Source organism: Osmia bicornis, chromosome 5 (assembly GCF_907164935.1).
Source record: "Osmia bicornis bicornis chromosome 5, iOsmBic2.1, whole genome shotgun sequence".
NCBI classification, from domain to species: Eukaryota; Metazoa; Arthropoda; class Insecta; order Hymenoptera; family Megachilidae; genus Osmia; species Osmia bicornis.
This window is the reverse complement of record NC_060220.1, coordinates 11,456,213-11,470,788: the sequence shown is the minus strand read 5'-3', so window position 1 is coordinate 11,470,788 and position 14,576 is coordinate 11,456,213. Positions and strand designations below refer to the sequence as shown.

Here is a 14,576-nt window from a genome sequence, read left to right as displayed (position 1 = left end):
GAGGACACGGATCTCTTTGGTCAGTCACGCTGTGCGCATCTGGGAGGAACTCCGGATCAACCCGCACTTCTTCTCCAATTTGTTTAAGTCCATCCCTGATCGACTGACGCAAGTTGTGGAGAACAAAGGATACTGGACCAAATATGAGATATAGAGATCGTTCAGACTCGGCGGGAGTGGAACTGGCAAAAGGAAGAATATTCCCTTTGCCAATTATACTCCCACCGAATCTGAACGATCCTTATCGATCACGTGAAGGTTCAACAGGTCACCGAGCATGATTTCACTGGATACAGGCGAGGCAGTGACCTCAGAAATGGTAAGACGGCTATAAATACTTGGAATTCGCACTCTTAATTTTTGTCACGTTTTGTGCTTAATAAATTCTGTTTCTGTCTGTTTCAGCAATGACGATATTATTTTGATGGGCGAAGTACACTCAGCGTAGTGTAGCACAGAGGTCCACCCCGCGTCCTCGTGACGAATTCGTGATACGAAATCATCAAACTGGATTTCCAGTCACGAGAGAGTCACGAAACTAGCAAACAAACGGCTCTTTTCAGAGCCACTAGAATCTTGAACGTGGATGCAGCTCTATAATAAAAATCTTCAATTAAATATCCAGTTCCCCTCGTTCCTCTCCACTTTCTCTACATGTAGGTAACAGATAATTTTTAAAATCATTTGTATTCAATAGTAATCAATCTTAATTAACGTGAATTATTATTTTAGATACAAATGTTAAAAGAATATAATGTAAAGAGTAATTGTTTATAATAATATTTAATCGGGTTAATAAATAAGAGCTTTTGATTAAAGAAAACGATAAATGGGATTAACAACAACAATAATTGTCCCAAAAACCTTTTTATATCAGTTACCGTCTGCAAATAACAGAATAAAAACAGACCGTACCGTTATATTTCGTAACACGTTGTAGTGTCTTAAACAACAGACCATTTACTATTTTCATTTTCAAGTGTTTAAACTTTTTCGTATACAACTTTCTGTAATAGTTTAAACAATTTTTAAGTGGCTAAGAAGTAATCGAGGCATTCGAACGAGGGGCGGTTTCGCGCTATGTCGGCGTAAGCGAAGCGACAAGGATGGCATTCGACGAGCCTGGAGTCGGAGTGAAATGGGGCTAAACAAGGACAGAAATTACAGTGCGAGAGAGAGGCTCTTATGCAGCTTCCGGTTTGGTATGGAATCACGGTCTGCGTTCGCAGTTTCGTGCACCATCCTACAGGGCGGAGGGAGCCACCTTCGCCGTCCGAGGCTCAATGCAATTAATTATTTTGACAACCGAGTTTTTAATGGTGCTGGTTATATATTTTACTCGTTGAGGAATGAACTGCCTCACTTCTCCGACTAAGCATTTATTTGAAAAAATTTCTTTTCTCCTAAAATAGAAAGGTATTTCTCATGCGAACGAGGCATAATGGCTGCGCGCTCACGCGTGACCCGGTGGTAGGGGCACCTTCCCCTTTAGTGCTTTTTCACTAGACGAACGGACACTATGATTGATATTGTACATACATTTACACCTTCAGTCGAAACCACCTGTCTCATCGATTGCGCTTGCATATGTATAGTTGCATACGAATGAAAGTTGAAGAGGTTATCTTAGAAGAAAAGTAAATTTTATTGACAAGGAGGGAAGGAGAAAATGCATCTAAAAAGCATTCAATGACAGGCATAATTTTTTTGATATTTTTTAAGTACGCATTAATAAATGTTGGACAACGGAAAGAAAGTTAATCCAACAAGTAAAGTAATGGTTAACTAGAAAAATGATTGATCGAACAAACATTCCTTAAAAAGACAATGTACCTTCTCCTACCAGGAGGGTAATGTATTAATCTGGTGTCTAAATGAACGTATGTTGTCTTTAATAATCATACTTTGAGTACGTTTATTTATAAACATGGCGCAAATACAAAATTCGGGCGCTGATGGATTGCCAAAACATTTTGTTAGCGCTATGCGTACTCTTTTTGATATAATGGATGATCAAAATACAGGCTTTGTCAAATTTTCGGATATAGAAGGCAGATGGCAAGACGATGGAACTCAAGGGCTTCCTAAAGGTGTTTTAGATAGCCTTAAAAAAGTTACACCGCCTAATGGTTTATTATCTTTCGAAAGGTTTTGCACAGGACTCAAGATATGTTTATTGCAAATACAAGCTGAATCTGATTCTAAGAAACACGATAGTCAACCGAATAGACCACCATCTGCTCCAATTCTTATACCTGATAGTCAAAACAAGACAACATGGACATCTCCAAACACTGCAACTATTAGACCAAATAATGCTATATCTCAGCAACGTACTTTAAGTATGCCACAGTTATTAGCAGGTCGAAAGGAAACTAATCATGCGCAATTAGAGTTAATGGAATCAAAACTGAACAAAGCGTATGGACCACCGAAACCTCCTAGAACAGGTGCTGCGTTAGAAGCTAGGACTACCAATTCGGATAGAAATTTTGACAAATCCGAAATTCGAACTGTGCTACAAAATTGGCAAATGGGTTTGTTGATGAACGATGATAAGGCTTTAGATAAAAGACAATTGCCAGCGGTAAACTATAGATCAGATGCTAGAACATTGTTGAGACCAACCCGAATATTGGGAGATGGTAAAGCGGTTGATTTACAAAATAATCAAGTTGGTTTGCAACCTAAGAAACCATTAAATCGACGCAGAGAACCTAGACGCCATACGTTGCAGAATGGTATTGATTACAATATGGTAAAGATGTTCTCCTCTAGGATTCCCAACTAATAATCGGTTGTGGGTATGCTTGAAATTAAGTGACTATTAACACGTAGATAGCAATAAAATTTATGCTTAATATATTCATCATACGCTGAGCTTCTATGATACTTGGACAAATTATACCAGTTGGGAAGCCTGTTTTCTCGTTTTCAGTAGATGAAATTATTTGATAATATTTTTATTTTTAGATGAAGAGAATGAAACAAATTGAACAAGAAAAAGATGTATTGCTCCAAGGTCTAGCTGCGGTAGATAAAGCCAGAGAATGGTATTTGAAACAAATCTCTGCTACTCAGGAAAAAATCAAACATCTCGGGCGTATGGGATCTCACGTGGTATCGAATCTGTTCCAGATTCTATAAAATTGCTTTAATTATTTTCCACTAACATACGTTTTATGTTTTAGGAACAGTGGACAGAAGCGCAGCAGGAACGTTTAGAGTTACAACGTGCGCGGGTATTGGAAGTTAATAGACATTTAGCTGCATTAATAAGCAGTTGGGAACGTGGTGGACTTCCCCTCCACATGAATCTTGCCTTTCTTAGTACTCCAACGTCAACACAACTTCAGCAAGATATGCTATCTAGGCTGAAGCAGCAAAATCACAGACTAACCGAAGTAAGTGTACGCAGATAAGTATTACATAGCAATCACGTTTATAGTTAACTTGTGATAATTGAAAATTAGGAAGTTAGTAAAAAAAGCCAACGAATAGCAATACTTGAACAAGAAAAGGACAATTTGGTAAGAGAATTGTACAATAGGCAGAGTGGTATGATTCAATCTCGACGGGCAACAATGATTCATGAACAACATGATCAAACATTCATGTAAGGTACTAACAGTTATTATTTTAATATCATTATATCTAGCATTAAGTTATATTTTATATAAATATTATTTTTTAGAATATAAAAATATTCAATTATCATCAAGAGGATATGCCATTGAAGATACCAATTTTTATGTAAACATAGGTATATTAAAAAAAAAATTAAAATAATCGTTACATTCGAATTTCAGGTTATGTTTGTAAAATATTCGCAATGCTAGTACTCAAATTTAGGTATACAATGGGAACTGAGTGCCTTAAAACTTGTATAATCCGTCCAAGAATCAAAAGACTATGTTTTCTTCAATAAATTATTATTCTTATTAATAAACCGCCTTGACCCAATTTTTAATTTTATTATGGTATTATAATCTTTGTTTGCTAGTACAATTTAATGTTTCTCTATTACATATTTAACATTGATCAGACGTATCTTACAAATAACAATTTTTAGAAGGAAATCGCACGAATTGTTCACATTCCTCGATGTTAGCAACATCTACTTCCGGAATTATGACCGTTCATGTCAAATGTTATCGAACTTTAAAACGCGATAATATACATGTTTCCCTAATCGTCCAACGCTACTATTTACATCAAATTTCCTTGAAAAGAAAAGAATAAGAGATACGTTACACGCGATAAACATAAAAATATAATATACATTTACAAAATGTTTAATACACTTATATTTAATAATTTTAGGTATTAGGAAACAAAAAATTCCAGTTATTTCCAAGCCTTAATGCTGATAATATTTCCTATCCACCATGTGGTTTATTCAAGAAAACCCTGTAGAGGGTCTTGTTACAAATTGTGTAGGTCTAAACTCAGGTAATAAAACATCAGATTTGGTCAATTTCAAATGAACACCATTTCAATTTCATGAAACAATTATATTCCTTTTTTTTTTATCTAAGACAGTATATAAATACACAGAGAAGTGATAAAGTAATCACGGTCAATCATGCAGGACAGAGGAAACTGTAATTTTAGACAAGCTGCTAAATATATTGGCGTCGTATAACGAACGGACGATTTTACACCCCACGCATGGTTTCAGTAGAGTCCGATGGGCATCCTAGGCGCGTTAGTCCGTACAAACATTTAGTTAATAGTCGTGAAGAGGCAGTTGCCTCCAGCTGCCTGGAGTCGGCGGTTCAGTTACGTTGCCGCTCTCAACGAGGAGAGTTGTTCGTTGTCACGAAGAACATATTCTACCGAACAACGAATTTTTATCCTGACGATAGTGAATGCGTAAAGAACCCCTTTCGAACGGTCGACCTTTGACCTTAAAGAGAGTCGAGGGAAAAGCCAAACTGCAGGCGCCGGTCGTCGATCTCTGTCTTCCAACTTCTCTGCGATTATCTGGATTATCGTTATCGGAACGCTTCTCCCCCAGACTGCGTATAAGGTTTTAAACCCATCATGCTACCTCGATTGGTATCACCAATAATTCTGCTACTCGTAATTATAGGTATGAACATGTTTCTTCTTTTTTTTTTTTTCCATTTCATATATTTCATCCAGATTTGGGTGTTATCGAATAACTTAGTATTTAATTAACAGTTAATATTCTATGGAAATCCATTAGTTTCAAAATTAACTCGCATAAACATTTATACCCTCGGACTGAAGAGATATATTCTTTTAAATTCGGTAAACAGATTAATCCAAACGCTTCGTGCGTTTTTATATCCGTTTCTTGTTTTATCCTTATTCATATCTTTTTATTCCTGTGTAAATAACAAGTTAAGTTACTTCTTTACTTATAACTTCCGTAATGAAATTAATTGTAAATAAATTGAGTATTTAATTGATATGTAACTTTGTATGTTAACATTTTTTAATTTATTTCTATTTATTTTTTTTCGTTATAAGAAGAAATTAAAAATTACAAGATCCATCGATTCCGTAAAATACGAAGTCCTCGATGTATTAAGCTTAATTACAGAAAATTGAATTCACCGTTGTTAAAAGAATATCTTGAAGAAATACGGTTATTATGGTTTCTTTAATTCGCGATGGTAATTCATTCAGAGTAAAATAAATGATTCTCATTTATTTGAAAGAAACATGTCTCGGTTCATTCACCGAGTGGTCAGATAACGTGTCTTGATAACGGAGTGTACTTTCGATGATGCACAACGTTTCGCGTCTCTTCTAACTGATTCTACTTAGCGAAATATATCATTTATAGTGAATGACTAGTGGTGTTGATAAGAAGAAAAAATAATGAGAATATTTCAGACCGAACTACGCTAGAAGAAAGAGAGATTTTATACCCAAAATTCAATTAACCCACACAATCATTCTCTATCTCGTTAAACATTTATCAATTTGGACAAGTGGGAAGTGCAATGAACATATCCGGTACAAATACTTGCCTCCGGTATGTTTCATTATCTCTTCAGGGTAAATAAGCTGCAGATACGTTCACTAGATATACATTTATGTATATAGAACGTTCACTGAAATATATAAATATAATTTTTTTTAAGAAATTCAAATTTTATTTTACCCCTTTATTATTCTCATCATTTTTCTTCTTTTCAATGAAAGAACGCGTGAAATAAGAACAAAATTAATTGATTTTTCAGACATTTATTAAAATAAAGTAAGAAAAAACTTAAAACATAAAACATTCTTACTTAATAATTAATTACAGCTCGATTATCGTAAGTTGTATATATTATTATGTTCGTTAAAATATTTGAATTATTTTATATGATAACAGGTACATTATCACAAGCTTGTGATTTGGATCAAATGCAATATGGGTGTCGTATTTATAACGCGCAATGCAGGTGCGGTTACGGATGTTCCGCTGAATACAGATACAATAATAACGAAGACTGTAAAGAAGCGTTAAGAGGTATTGACTTACCTGTTAATTTAATTTGCGATGTTAAAATTAAAAATGTTTCAGCAAATGTAAATTGCTAGCTTTTATTATAGGAAGAATGCTTAATTTTTATTATGATTAAACAATTTTACAGGTAGGCGTGGAGATATATGCTACAGGTCAAAACCTTGCATGAACGGGGGATCATGCTTGCAAATATCTTCCGAACCTGGGTTTAAATGTCGCTGCGAAGGTACTGGTTACTACGGATCACATTGTGATAAACGTAAGCAATTAGTAATTTCACAGCTTCGTGTTAAGAATAAACTACTGGAATAGCATTAAAAAAAAAAAAAAAAAAATTCATCCAATAAAATAATCATTATGTTTTACAGCTTGTCCGGGACCAAATAATAATCAACGCTTTCGAGGACCATTCCCTTATGAGTGTGTTATAATTTGATCTGCAATGTTTTGCCTTCTCATCTATTCGAAATCGAATACATTCAGTATGTTAAGTACAAAAAAAATAAACATATTTTGGGAAAATTTACACATCTTTGTACATACATAGTAGACATATTGTACATATAATAATCCTCTTGTTAGTAAAAAGAAGAAATAATTGTTGATGTATGTTGGCTGCTTATGATTTCGTTGCAATAATGAAAATAATATTTATTTAAAAAGAAAAGAAGAGAAAAAAATGTTGATACACTTTATGTCTAAAAATTCATGGAAAAAAAAACGTTTAATAGTTTCACTGTTTATTTCATCAATAATTTTACAATATGTATGCACATGATGTGTTGGATTCACGAATTATTTTCTGACAGACATTTAGTTTGTATCGTGCTTGTGTTAATGCCCGTTATCATTTTACTCCTTTCATCTATTTCTACATAATTCTTATGTACCTTGCTTGACGTTTTTCATGGCAAAACTTATAAAATGCGATCCCTTTACTTTTCACGTATGTAAGTACTTTTCATGATCATCTTTTTTATGTATAGTATATATCGAGTTGAATCTGTAATACTCTAGTTTGATTTTTAGAACGCGAGACTGCATCAGGAACTTAACGACATGTATATATATATATTTATATATTATATATCATCTAGGACAAACAATTGGCCAGGTTATAACTTTTTTACAAATTCAGGCATTATTTTTTTTTCGTTTCAACATAGTGACATATTACAATGATTTATATAGTAAAATACATGTCTGCTTTTTCGATTATAAAATTATGTAAATTCACAAGTTTTAACAAGTTTGATTACTTGACCAATTACAACAAAATTATAAATTTCATTATCTATTATACAATTATTAACTGATCGTCGTGTACATTACAGGTAAAACAAATATTCTAAAGAAAATAATATAAATAAAAAATTGTATCAACATTTACGTATATTTTTATAAACACAGATGGGACATTTAAACATTACAAACAGGCAGGTTGTCAACGGTATTATAGTAAATTCTTTTCTTTCAATCCGTAACTGCATTTATAATAAACCGAATGACGGAAATGTGTGTAAAATTTTTATTGAAAAAAAAAAAAGAAATATAATAATTAGAAGTTTTAATATTTTGCAACTATTGTTAATAATTATAAAAGTTTGTTACACTTCTTTTCAGAAAAGGAACAAGATGTTTGGTAAATTTTTAAAGAAATTAAGTTAATTCAGACAAACTGCCTTCTTGATTATTTTCATATTGTATAAGATGATAAAATGACTCGTTGTTTTTTTGTTGTTTATTTTATATTCTTCTGTTTCTCAACAAGATCATGATCCAATCGACTGATTATTATTGCTGTCATATTAGTTTCAATTTGGCAAATGTTTACGATGCTTATAATAATAATAATCTCGGTACCGAAGTGTATGGACTAAAAACAAGTAATGTAGATTACAATTTGGATAAGCAGTAACCATTTCAATACGACATTACTCTTGGATGGCACCAGAGGTATGCTGGGATCTTTCCTGACTAAATCCACGCGTCCCGTCTGGACCTCTTGGTTGTCTAACTATGGTTAATTTAGGACCTGTATCTTCCAAAGACGTAGTACGTAGTCGACTGATTAAGCGTTCGGGTCGTTGTTGGCCTGCATCGCTGTATAAAGAATAAAATTTAAAAAATTTAAAAATTATTCAAAGTAATGATGAAAATACAAAAAGAAAATACATAACAGAAATATGCAGATCATATGAAAATTTACCTTAAACGTGTTACATTGCATGCAGATGATTTACCAGTACGTTGATTTGTAATCAGAACGAATTCAACCTGATCCCCTGGTTGAAGTATGGCATGATCTTTAACCTCGCTCATGTGGAAGAATAATTTCTTACCCTCATCAATTTCATAAGCAAGAAAACCAAAAGGACCTTTTACTGCGTCCACAGTTGCTCTCCTCTTTTTTCTAACTGCTACAATGTTACAAGCATGACCTGCAGAGTCAACTTGTAATTGTACAGGATCACCAGCTTGTAGCAGCTCGCGTTTGTTAACAAGCCCCATGATTCTGAATTCATATTCCGGAGTCTCATCGTCTTCATTAGTTGGATTTACTTTAATTAAACCAGCATACTCTGCCTGGTCAGGATTCGCACTTCGCAAAGGTCTAATAACCATTCCATCAAGTACTTCGCTAACCGGTGTTGGCCTAGGAATGCTTCCACGAGGTACCAATTTAACATAATCTGCGGCTACGCAACCACCATTACCTCTACCATTTCCGGAACTGATCGTACATTCAATATCAGCTCCTACTTCCAAAGTACTAGCATCTCCTTCAAAATTACTAAACAATTAAAAAAAAAAGAAAACATGTGTTATAAATTCATTGTGAGTGAGAAATCGTTGTGAGTAATTTCAATCAATTACCTGAAGTGAAAAAATATTTCTTTATCATGATTTACAGTCTCAATAAAACCAAATCCGTCTTTAAGTGCAGCAATGAAGCCCTGACAAACTTGACCATTTAATTTTTTGTTGCCATTTTGAGTTTTCTCGCCAGAAGAACTCACTAGAGATATGTCGACAGCAACAAGTTCTTTATTTCGTTTTACCTGACAGATACTGAATTGAACCTAAAATATCGATACTTTAAACAGACATATCTATAAATTTACAATACGAACAAATATTAATATACCTTGTCACCTAATCTTGGAATATTCTTAGGATCGCAATCTTTGCTAAAGAAAATAACACTTTTCTGCACGTTATCCTTCGTGTATCCAATGAGACCGGGTTCAATGCCATTTATACCCTGAATAATAGTACCCAATAAATCTTTCTCTATAATCGTTTCAAATTGGACTGTACCAGCTGGTAGATGTTTCAACCTAATTGCACTTTGTCGATTGTTTGAAAACGATGAGGAAGGATCCTATTATATAAATATTTCATTGAAATATATATTTTTTTTTAAATGAATGATTTCGAAAAAGAAAAAGATATTATTCTTACTTGAATTACTGTAAATTCAACTTCATCCCCTACACTAATTTCTCTATCAACATCCAGAACCTCGTTAAAATGAAAGAAAAGTCGTGCATCTCTGTCTACGCAACGAATAAAACCAAACCCATCTTTTAGTGCAGTTATAACGCCTTGTTCACGTCTTTCGCCAGATACAGTAAAAGATTCAGGTAGTAATAATATTTCGGTGGCTCTCTTCAATTGATCTCTAGTATCTGTAGCAATACGAAATTGGACCCAGTCCCCGTGTCTACGAAATACATCAATTTATAACTAATTTGATGAAAAAAAATTAATGAAAATGATTGATAAATATAACTACCTGAGAGTAAAATCTCCTTTTTGATCTTTGTCGCCAAACGGAATTTCAACCTCAGAATGATCTGTATCTCTATATCGAATTCTTCCAGGTAACGGATCATTTTGATGACGAGCTGCAGTACCCCTTTCTAAAGGCTTCAGTACTTGTCCCTTTACTACCTCGTTACTGACCTCTTCAAAAACTATTGAACCAGGTGGCAGTTTAGTTATATTACAAGCTACCTCCTTTCCCTGAAGATATTAAAGGTAATTAAATTTACATTTATACTAAATAAGAATTATTTTTTTTTTTCATCTAAAATAAATGTATCTTTACATTTCGTGTTTGTATTATGAATTCAACATCATCGCCTAGTTTAAGTTCTTCTTTCATAGATTTAGCTTCGCTAAAGTGGAAGAAAATCTCTTTAACTACATCAGCGCGTTCAATGAAGCCGAAATTTTCTTTCATCGAGCATACCACTCCACAATAGCGAACCGGATGTGCGGGATTTTCCAATCTTACATGACACGCACCCAAATTTCCACTGCAAATGAATTGCAGAACTGTATTAATTCTGTACAGTTCGTTGTTTTCTAGCGAATTACGTACCGCTGATTGGTAGCAATTTGAAATGACACTCTGTCACCAGCGCGCAAAGTAACATTTCCTTCGACATCATCCTTCGTATATGGCAGAAAAAAACATTCTCCTCGATTTTCATAACTGATACGACCCAGTGAGTCACCACTTGCTTGTAATTCTGTTGTTACATTTCCAGTAACTCTTTCTTCGCTTAGCACCTACATTATAAGGTTTTTGTTCAGTTTCAGTACTGTTACCTCAAAATGATTATAGAATCTTCGGATGGCAGAACGCGGTGACAGGGGCAATTTCATTTCTAGTTTCTAGATGTTGGACTATTACAATAATTATTATGCGAGTGTATTTCAAGAAATTAATATTATATTAATGATACTTGGAATTTTCTTGAATTTTTTTCAATTATTGGATTATATTAAGTTTGTGGCGCCGATTACCGGTGGCCCCCGCGGCATTCGAATTGTTAAAAATTTGTCTAAATCGCGATTGACCTGGCTCCGTCGTTCGAGGGTTAATAATATACTAACCACTTCTGGAGCAATTTTGCTAACTGTACTAGCAATAGGTTTTCCTGTTCTTCGATCATAAGTCATTTCAAATTCAACGGGATCTCCAATTTTCAAATGTTCTATATTACCACTAAATTGGCTAAAATGAAAGAATAACCTTGCTTGTCTTTCACAGCATTGTATAAATCCATAAGAATGCTAGAATAAAAGAAAAATGTTACAATTGTCATAAGTAAAGACGTGGTAAGATTTGAAAGGCAACAAAATTCTTACTAGTAATTTTTCAATTATTCCTGTTTCTCGAGGTCCTTGATTTGATGATTGATCTTGATAAGTAGAGTTATTTGTTGCTGGCTCCTCTGTATAGCCAGTGTTTCCTTCCATTCCTGTAAATGTTCCAAAGGGAAATCTAGTAACTCCATTTCGTGACGTTTTTGTATTAGGATAACCGGCATAATTTATGGTACTTTTTCCATTTCTTGGAGGTGAATCCATCATATAATGATCACCACTGTAGTTGGTACCATTTCGATAAATATTAGTTGTCGATTGATGTGATCCCGTTATAACTTTGGGACTTGGTATAGCCATGGACTTGTAATCAAGTATTGCAGGGTCAGAGTTCATGATTGGCGGCTGGAACGTTTTCCACTGAGGATTGTTGGACATTGTCTCAAATTTGCACAATTTTAAATGTAATCTTTACTTATAAGATTTCCTTTATCTTTTCTTTTTTTTGTTGAAACAATTACTTAATTTTCTTTTATGTTCACTTCCGTTTCACCACAATATATATATGTATATATATATATATACTTATATTTAGAAATTTTTAGTCTTTTCAATTATTTAAGTGTTAACATAGATATCACAGAACGGTTCTTGGTACCTTATATCTTCATTCACTATTATAATGTTACAAGAACTTAATACAGAGGAAGAGAGGCTCTTTAAAATGTTGCAGAAATGCAGACTCCTTTGTGACCAAGAAGTGGAAGGAAGGTTTTGCAAGTATTTTGACCTTTTTTCATAAATTATTTGTAAGAGAGTACCTGGGCAACTCTGCACAAAATTGGCACTCTTTATACAGATACAAGTGTTTTATTAGTCAAGAGCAGCACAATCTCAGCCGCAATCACAATCACGGTCACTTTATGGCTCACCTAACTCTTTCTCACAAAGCTTGTGTACATAATATACAAATGAACAATATAGTTAATATTGATTTACGAATTAATACAAGTACAAAATTCTTAGCACATCATAGACCATTGATACTTTCCACATATGTATGCACGAGTGTTATAACAACTGTTTGATATATACTCAATTCAGCATACTCTAGAACAACCGTGTTCCTTTTAAACAACAGTCATCCTTTATAAAAGGAGTAAATCAAAAAACATAGAAGATTTAAAAGATAAATGTTGACTTGAAAATCCTCAGATGTCTTCAATGCGTGCTGAGTGTGATTGTGTTGTTCCAATATTTCTATGTTAGCGTTTCTTTCTTCAGCATTTAATTGTGGAATTTACAGTGAGCCTTGGTTTCAAAAATGTCCTAAACTAACAATTACACAAGCTGAAATAAAAAAGAAAATATATTGATTAAATTGATATCTTTCATAATTAACACATGTGCATTAATGATTACGAGCTTCATTTATAAGAGATTTAAAAAAAGAGAATTAACATAGATAAATATTATCTTTTCTTAAATTAAAAAAATCCATAATTATTTAATAAATTATTCTTATAACTATTCCTTATTTAAAAGAAAAGAAAGAAACATATTTCTGAATGAAATTTCTACATTTTAAACAAAATATTAGAAGAAGATGTCAAAACAATTAAGCTCAGATAATTTTTTCAAAAATGATTATATTTAAAAATAGTTATTGAGGTTTTAAAAGTTATATAAAATTTAATAAAATATCAGAGATAATATATAAGTATTACTGTTAGTATGTCCTATGCATTTATATAATAAATTTTACCTGAAATAAATAAAATAGAAAATAAACTTTTACCAGAGGTAATATTTCATTTGTACATATAGGTTATTATATACTTTTCACTCCACATTATAGAAATATTCAAGTATATATGGCAATTCTTAATATATTTGATGTACTCTATTTGTGGTTGAATGTAAGATAAATTAGAAATTCACAGTAATAGACTGCCAGTTTGACATTGACTTTTTATGCTTCAACTGGTATTATTTTTTCAATGTTTTCTACTTGTTTGTCAAAATTTTACTTGTGTTCTAAATTTCGTTTATTGATGTTACACAAGTAATCAAAACATCATTATTATTAATTTTCTATTTAAATCATAATTCTCGAACTCTGCTTCAAATGGGATACAATACTTGGACACCCACATGAAAATGTTTAAATATATGTAATGATGTATTCATTGTAAGTTGTTTTTAAAGTAAATAAGTGCGCGTATCATGCATGGAATTTCGTACGGTTAACTTTGAATTCAAAATGACAACGACTATAATGAAAGGACGAGTTCAAAACAAAAATCCGAAATATTGTACGTGCTCGCCAGTTACGAGATTCTAATTTTTTATGAGGTCACTCATTTCTTTCGGTATCGTAAAGATTTATAGAGCTTCCGCGGACTTATAGACTATGAATACGATTGTCGGAAAGCGAATAATTCAGTAGATTGTATATGTTTCGTCATAAAGCTCGCAACCAAATAGCTTTAGAAAGATTTATAAAACTCACCACGACACAGCACAGCACTGACGACATGCCGCCATGTTGAATGTCAACATTCCAGCATTCACATACAAAACAGGAGCAACTGCGGAGTGATTACAGTTAACAATTTCAATTCATAGCCATCTGGTAATATCGCAATAGAAACGATTATTCACTTGTTCTACTACATATAAAAATAGTCAAAAATCAATATTTAATAACTAATGAAATTAATAATGAATAAGCAACTTTCTGATTACAATGTTCTAAATGTAAGATTAGAACATAGGTGAAAACAAATATATCACAAATATAACGTTTTTATATGATGATTATAAAGAGATGTTGCTTATAATATCAATGAATATTCCAAAAATAATTGCATTCAATTTTGTTTGAACTATACAAAGATGACTTTACTTAAAAGTATAATAAAGGTACATGTTTTCTAAGGATAAGCAAAGGTACAAATAAAAT

The 14,576-nt window shown here is 32.9% G+C and overlaps 3 protein-coding genes across 7 annotated transcripts; 2 read left to right on the top strand and 1 right to left on the bottom strand.

The window, feature by feature from the left end:
* Positions 1 to 1,512: 1,512 nt before the first annotated feature.
* On the top strand, positions 1,513 to 3,945 carry LOC114880822 (suppressor APC domain-containing protein 2). 2 transcript variants are annotated; one of them, XM_029197251.2, is made up of 5 exons: positions 1,513 to 2,758; positions 2,974 to 3,120; positions 3,192 to 3,404; positions 3,474 to 3,616; positions 3,695 to 3,945. In XM_029197251.2, the coding sequence occupies exons 1-5, from the start codon at positions 1,928 to 1,930 to the stop codon at positions 3,699 to 3,701; spliced, it is 1,341 nt and encodes a 446-aa protein (XP_029053084.2). In that variant the 5' UTR covers positions 1,513 to 1,927; the 3' UTR covers positions 3,702 to 3,945. The 2 variants fall into 2 exon arrangements, with proteins under 2 accessions (XP_029053084.2, XP_029053085.2); XM_029197252.2 differs by having other exon boundaries at positions 3,474 to 3,621.
* Positions 3,946 to 4,554: 609 nt separating this feature from the next.
* On the top strand, positions 4,555 to 7,016 carry LOC114880832 (multiple epidermal growth factor-like domains protein 10). Its single transcript, XM_029197270.2, has 4 exons — positions 4,555 to 5,095; positions 6,356 to 6,493; positions 6,618 to 6,749; positions 6,859 to 7,016. The coding sequence occupies exons 1-4, from the start codon at positions 5,047 to 5,049 to the stop codon at positions 6,924 to 6,926; spliced, it is 387 nt and encodes a 128-aa protein (XP_029053103.1). The 5' UTR covers positions 4,555 to 5,046; the 3' UTR covers positions 6,927 to 7,016.
* Positions 7,017 to 7,608: 592 nt separating this feature from the next.
* On the bottom strand, positions 7,609 to 14,506 carry LOC114880831 (cold shock domain-containing protein E1). Of its 4 annotated transcripts, XM_029197269.2 has the most exons (12): positions 14,124 to 14,506; positions 11,848 to 12,961; positions 11,654 to 11,766; positions 11,399 to 11,578; positions 10,881 to 11,071; positions 10,605 to 10,815; positions 10,290 to 10,519; positions 9,956 to 10,217; positions 9,639 to 9,875; positions 9,368 to 9,573; positions 8,700 to 9,284; positions 7,609 to 8,593 (listed from the first exon to the last, which is right to left on the bottom strand). In XM_029197269.2, the coding sequence occupies exons 2-12, from the start codon at positions 12,047 to 12,049 to the stop codon at positions 8,425 to 8,427; spliced, it is 2,586 nt and encodes an 861-aa protein (XP_029053102.1). In that variant the 5' UTR covers positions 12,050 to 12,961; positions 14,124 to 14,506; the 3' UTR covers positions 7,609 to 8,424. The 4 variants fall into 4 exon arrangements, with proteins under 4 accessions (XP_029053102.1, XP_029053101.1, XP_046141721.1 ...); XM_029197268.2 differs by having other exon boundaries at positions 11,654 to 12,961; XM_046285765.1 differs by lacking the exon at positions 14,124 to 14,506 and adding an exon at positions 13,377 to 14,100 and having other exon boundaries at positions 11,654 to 12,961.
* Between the last annotated feature and the right edge of the window lie 70 nt (positions 14,507 to 14,576).